Source organism: Bipolaris maydis (genome assembly GCF_028858645.1).
Source record: "Bipolaris maydis strain C4 unplaced genomic scaffold PSV08scaffold_8, whole genome shotgun sequence".
NCBI classification, from domain to species: domain Eukaryota; kingdom Fungi; phylum Ascomycota; class Dothideomycetes; order Pleosporales; family Pleosporaceae; genus Bipolaris; species Bipolaris maydis.
Window position 1 is genome coordinate 1,877,386 of NW_027093864.1, and position 6,028 is coordinate 1,883,413.

The 6,028-nt window shown below is 36.1% G+C and overlaps 1 protein-coding gene across 1 annotated transcript; it reads right to left on the reverse strand.

Annotated features, from left to right (window-relative positions):
- Positions 1-210: 210 nt before the first annotated feature.
- Positions 211-1,022, reverse strand: PSV08DRAFT_306191 (uncharacterized protein). The gene is made up of 2 exons (XM_066092639.1): positions 408-1,022; positions 211-315 (listed from the first exon to the last, which is right to left on the reverse strand). Exons 1-2 carry the CDS (start codon positions 926-928, stop codon positions 219-221), a joined length of 618 nt encoding a protein of 205 aa, XP_065949060.1. The 5' UTR covers positions 929-1,022; the 3' UTR covers positions 211-218.
- Positions 1,023-6,028: the final 5,006 nt, after the last annotated feature.

The window sequence follows — 6,028 nt, forward strand, 5'->3', positions numbered from 1 at the left end:
AACCTCACGACATCCAAAGCAGCGAATAAACAAAGGATTGAGGGACCAACCTTTAAGAAGGGGGACAAAGTTTTCCTGTCACGACAAAACCTGAAAACTAAACGACCACGCAGAAAATTGGACAACCTCCGAGTAGGACCATTCGAGATCCTAGAGGAAATAGGAAAAGTAAACTACAAGTTAAAACTCCCACAAGGCATGCGAATCCACCCTGTCTTTCACAAGAAACTCCTGGAGCCAGCACCTCCAGATGCCGAGCTAGCAACGGACATAGAGCTCGAAGACGACGAGTACGAGGTCGAAGAAGTCAAGGACCTGCGGAAAATCGGTAGTCAGTGGAGGTACTTGGTCAAGTGGCGAGGATGGCCCGAGAGCCACAACACTTGGGAACCTGAAGGAAATCTGACGAACTGCAAGTCACTGGTACGTGATTTCCACCGGAGACAACCGGAGAAGCAAAAGTCAACCCTAGAGCGGAGTAATCGGACTCCACGGGGAGAGAAAGAGGAAAAGAATAGTCAAAAGAAGAATCAAGAGGATCAGCCTGTAACCAGCCCGAATCAGCCAACGGTTCGGATAGCGGTGGTTCGACAACAGGAGGGCCCGTACCCCCAGGGGCTGAGCTCCCCTCGGCCTGCTCCTTCGCACGATCTTGGACGGCGATTATCGCAAGATCACGACGCGCAAAGGCACGTTTCCTATTCTTCACTTCCAGAAGCTCACGACGAGCACGCGCAGCGGCCTCTTCAGCAAGAGCAAGTTCCAGCTCTATACGCTCCTGCTCAACCTGAATTTCTTCCCACTCTTTCTCAGAAACGAACAAACTACACTCAGCGCCAACCGAGATACACCCAGCACAACGGCCGGAGGACGTTTCAACGAAGCAACGTATCTTCTTCTCCTCACAGCGCTTACAACGAAAATCCATTTCGACACCCTCCTCTTCAGCTCGCGAAGCACGAGCACGCTTCTGTTCAGTCGAAGTTTGAGCACGGGGGGCACGTTGTTTTTGGACCTTGGGCATGGTTAGGAAGGCTAGAGTCAGGAAAAGGACGGACACAATGGCCTGGGGCCCACCGACCTTATATGCAGCTGACGATTCAACACGCGGCGCGGCAAAACGATAATCCAGGGTATCGGGACGATACGCCTAAGAGGGGGGATAATGTTACAAGTAACAAGAAGGATTCTCTCCTTGACGAAGGGATGGGAGGCAGGGAGCCTATGGAACGTCCACGTCAGAAGGTAATGATCAACGCGGGGCGTAGATCACGTGACTTGGCATCTCGCCAAGACAGGACATCTGGAGATGTCAGGTCCTCTGGAGATGCCAGGACATCTAGAGATGCCAACGACATCTGAGATGCCAGCGGCTTGGCCAGATGCCAGGACTGAAGCAATGAGGATATAAGGATGGATGGATTTCATTATTTACTCTCGTTGTGGTCAACTCAAATTGTACTTTCTTACTAGTATCTTTACTTAACAAGATTGTTACCTGTTAGTCTATAGCAATATAGATTAAGTTGTCTAACCTTTTGTTACCTTTCTATCCAAGCACCCCACTCCACTGTCTCGCCAGACAAACTTCACGGAACACTAACGTAAGGCTCATCGGCCATAGTGGCGGACCCGACTAGAGCAGTATAGACCCAAACCCCGTGTAACATTATAAGTAAATATTAGTAGACTAGTTTAGAGTCTTAAACTAGTGCCTATACTAGTAATTAATAATAAGATACTAACTCTAAGTAATAATAAGTTAGATAATAGCGTATATAACTTATAAGAGTTGTAGAATCTTAGATACTAAGCTATAATCTATATATAGTAGATAGCTAAGATATAAGTAATAATTAATTAGCTTATAAGTTAGCTAATAGCTATACTAAATAAAAAGCTTATTAAGAAACCTAAGATAGCGACCCTAGATAAATATACAGAGGGGTGATATAGAAAAAATATATTACTAAAAGTTGCTGTTTTAAAACTAGTATAACTTAGCGAATATAGGGACTATTCCTAATCGGGTTAGTGATTTGAAAAGCTAAAAAGCTCTACTTTTACCTAGATAGGACTAGCGCCTGCTTAGTCAGCATAAGGAAGGAGATAAATTGCCTTTAACTTAGGAGTTTAAAATATACGTATTTAAAGATTAAATATCTTTTTAATAAGAGTATAAAATTTTCTTAAAAAATTATATCTAATATTGCTATATATAAGGAGTAATATATTTTATTTTTAAAAGTTTTTAATAAAAATTTTAAAAGTTAAAAACTAAAATTAAAAAAAGAGTTTTTTTTTATAACTAAGTTATTATTATATTTAATACTTAGTATACTAGCCCCTAGCTTCTTCTACCTTCCTATAACGGTTAAGTAAAGATAAAATATAGTTATCTATTGCCTATTGTAGAATAGCTTGCCACTCTTTAAAAATTGCCCTTTTAAAAATTTTAATACTTTCGCTATTATTTCTAATACCTAAAGAACTTGTTTTTCTATTATTTAACCGGTCTTTAAGTATACTCTAAACGTTTTTAATTAGATTTAAATCTAGGCTATAAGGAGGGTATAGATAAAGCTTAATTTTATTTCTTAAAAACCAGCTTAAAATATTCGTAGTTTTATAAATTTTCGAGTTATCTTGCTAAAACTGCTAACCTAGATAGCTATTAGTATATTTATTAATATCTATTAATTAGAATCTTAATAACTATAAAAGTTATTTAATAAAAAATTAATAAAGAGTAAAAAAATATTAAATAAACTAACCGCGTTTTATATTTAGTTTTACTTGAGGTATTAGAGCTCTATAAATATAATAGTAATTATTCTAATTAATAGATATTTCTAGCGTTTTAATAACTATTTGTTAGAATATTGCTACTTAGGTAGCGGAAGTAGCTGCTTATTCTACTAGTAGCTTAGAGGTAGAGGTCTCTGCCTTCTACTTGTCTAGTAATAGACTTAGAGGTAGCTTATCAAAGGTTCTAGTAAAGAGAGATAAATAAGAGATAAAGATATTACTAGGGGAGAGAGAATAGTTAAATTATCTTCCTAAGGTAGTCTGTAGGATTCGCTCTACTCTTCTCTACTTTCTATCTACTAACTCTTCTACTACTTATATATTCGTTGTCTTAGATTCTAGAAGAGTCTTCTTAGTAGTAGCTTGCGTAATCTATGGCGTAATAGATAGATATTACTAGATAATAGCATAATAGCTTCTAGTAATAGATTGATTAATAAGTTTTAGTTAAAGATTAAGTACTTATTCTATTAGAGATTAGCTAGTGAGCTTATATCTCTAACACGCCCCCTTAAGCTAGGCAGCTAAGATCTAATTAATCTGCTAGTTTTAATTAGCTTGTTTATTTCGATGAGCTTAGGCTGATAGATTCTATCGATCTGATGGGTTAGATTGTTTTAATAGACTAAATTGATAGATTAGATTAATGGATTGGTTTGATGGATTAGTTTAATGGATTGGTTTAATCTGTCGGCTTTAGCTAATCTAATGGTTGCGCATCGTCTAATGATAGATTGGATGGCATAGGCTGTTTTATTAGTAGTATCGAGTTTTTAATATAGATCTAATCGTTTTAGTAGATATCGCTGGTCGTGTAAAAGATCGCGACTTTTCGATTATAGTACCCCTTGTCTAGTACTTGGCCGAATTAGGTAATTAGACTATAATTCTTTAAGAACTTAAATTTAGCTCCTTTTTAAGCTGCTTGGTAGAGACTAAGTAAATTAAAACTAAACTTTAGCACAAAGAGTACGTCTTTTAGCACAACTAATTAGCTAGTGCTATTAAACGTAATTGGTACTTCTCCTTTGCCTATAGCTAGTAAAAAAGTTCCTAAATTGCCCTATTAGATATTAATATTCGTAATTTTTCTAATATTTCTAAATAGCTTTTAGTTGCAGCAAATATGCGAGCTAGCTCTACTATTGAGTATTTATTTAATAGATTTGCTCGTTTTGATATTTTTACTCGTTTTGATATATGAGCTTGAATTGACTAATTGGGTGATATCAGCGATATTTCGATCTGTTAATACTATCGTTAATAGAGCTATTTCAGATCTATTGGAGCTTTGGTTAGGGCGTTTGCTTAGATCTTTCTACTAACATTGATCGACTAAATGCCTATTTCTTCTACAATAACTGTAGTATTTCGAGCTTTTATATTGTCTTGTTGGTAAGGTTTTTTAATATCCTTTAGTTGCTGGTTTTGATATGATTAATTGGTTGGGGACTGATTAGATTGAAAGTATAGATATAGTGGATTCAATCGATGGTCTGATTAATTGATAGATTGATGGTGGAATTGATGATCTAATCAATGATTGGATCGATGATCTAATTGATAGATTTGATCGTTTTAATGCCTTTGGTAAGGCTTAGTATCGCTCCTTTGGATCGAACTATTAGAGCTGTTTTTGATTGATTTAAGCCATCAAGCTTCGTCAATAATTTAACTGCTTATTATTTTAAGATTAATTTCTTTATTTGATCTAAAGTCTTAAGTAATTGCGGTAACTAGATAGTTAAATTCTGAACTTAAGTTATTGAGTATTAGCGCAGCAATAAATTAATTTGGTAGTTTAATTTTGCGAGCTTTTAAGCTGAAAGTAAGCCTTGATAGCTTTTAAAGATAGTTTTTTACATTATTTTGGCAGTTTGAAACGGTAGTATTAATAAGTTCTTTGCAGATAAGAAAGTCTAAGCTAAAACCTTCTTGCGCATATAGAGCTTTAAGGTTATTCTATAGCTCTACTAGAGTATTAATTTCTTTTGTTTGTAGGAGAGGTCCATCTTCAAGACTAAGTCTTATAGTAGATAGTACCTTTGTCTTATTGTTTTTAAACGATTCTGGACGTTCTTCTAGTGTAAGGTCGGCTATTACAGCTATATCGCCGCAATCTTATTGAATTAGAATTAATTGAATCCTTATAGCCCACATGTCGTAATTTGAGCTTCCTTTGAGCTTTGGTACTTTGAAAATACTGTCAGCCATTTTGATAGACTAATAGATTGATTAGTTAGATCGAGCTTATGCTGATACTATCGCAGTTACTGTCCTTACTATGAAGAACTCTGGCTGCAGATCGTCAGCTTGATAGATTGAAAAAACTGATTGATCGATTGATTGATTGATAGATCGATAGGTTGAAATATCGATAGATTGATAGATTGATAGATTGATAGATTGATAGATTGATAGATTGATAGATTGATAGATTGATAGATTGATAGATTGATAGATTGATAGATTGATAGATTGATAGATTGATAGATTGGTGGGCTTGGTGGGCTGATCGATCGATGGATTGATCGATCGCTGGATTGTTCAATTGATTGATAGATAGTTCTCGTCAGCTGATCTGACTTCAGATGATAGAGTTTCTCAGCTCTTCGCCGTGGTTGTCCTCTTAACCCTTGTTACCCTAGCTCTTACTAAGAAACTAACCTAGATAGGTATAGTTCTTATATAGACAGCGCTGATCGTAATAGATCGCAATAAACGTATAGTGCTAGAAGCTTTAATAGATCGCGAAGTCCGGGCTTATAACCTGTTAGAATATTACTACTTAGGTAGCGGAAGTAGCTGCTTATTCTACTAGTAGCTTAGAGGTAGAGGTCTCTACCTTCTACTTATCTAGTAATAGACTCAGAGGCAGCTTATCAAAGGTTCTAGTAAAGAGAGATAAATAAGAGATAAAGATATTGCTAGGGGAGAGAGAATAGTTAAATTGTCTTGCTAAGGTAGTCTATAGGATTCGCTCTACTCTTCTCTACTTTCTATCTACTAGCTCTTCTACTACTTATATATTCGTTGTCTTAGATTCTAGAAGAGTCTTCTTAGTAGTAGCTTGCGTAATCTATGGCGTAATAGATAGATATTACTAGATAATAGCATAATAGCTTCTAGTAATAGATTGATTGATAAGTTTTAGTTAAAGATTGAGTACTTATTCTATCGGAGATCAGCTGGTGAGCTTATATCTCCAACACTATTAAAT

What these genes read in the sequence shown, in the direction of transcription:
- PSV08DRAFT_306191 (XM_066092639.1), bottom strand. Translation starts at nt 928, where the DNA reads ATGGATTTTCGTTGTAAGCGCTGTGAGGAGAAGAAGATACGTTGCTTC. An exon ending in GTACCAGTGACTTGCAGTTC is followed by an intron (nt 316 to 407) that starts GTCAGATTTCCT and finishes GATTTTCCGCAG; the next exon opens with GTCCTTGACTTCTTCGACCT.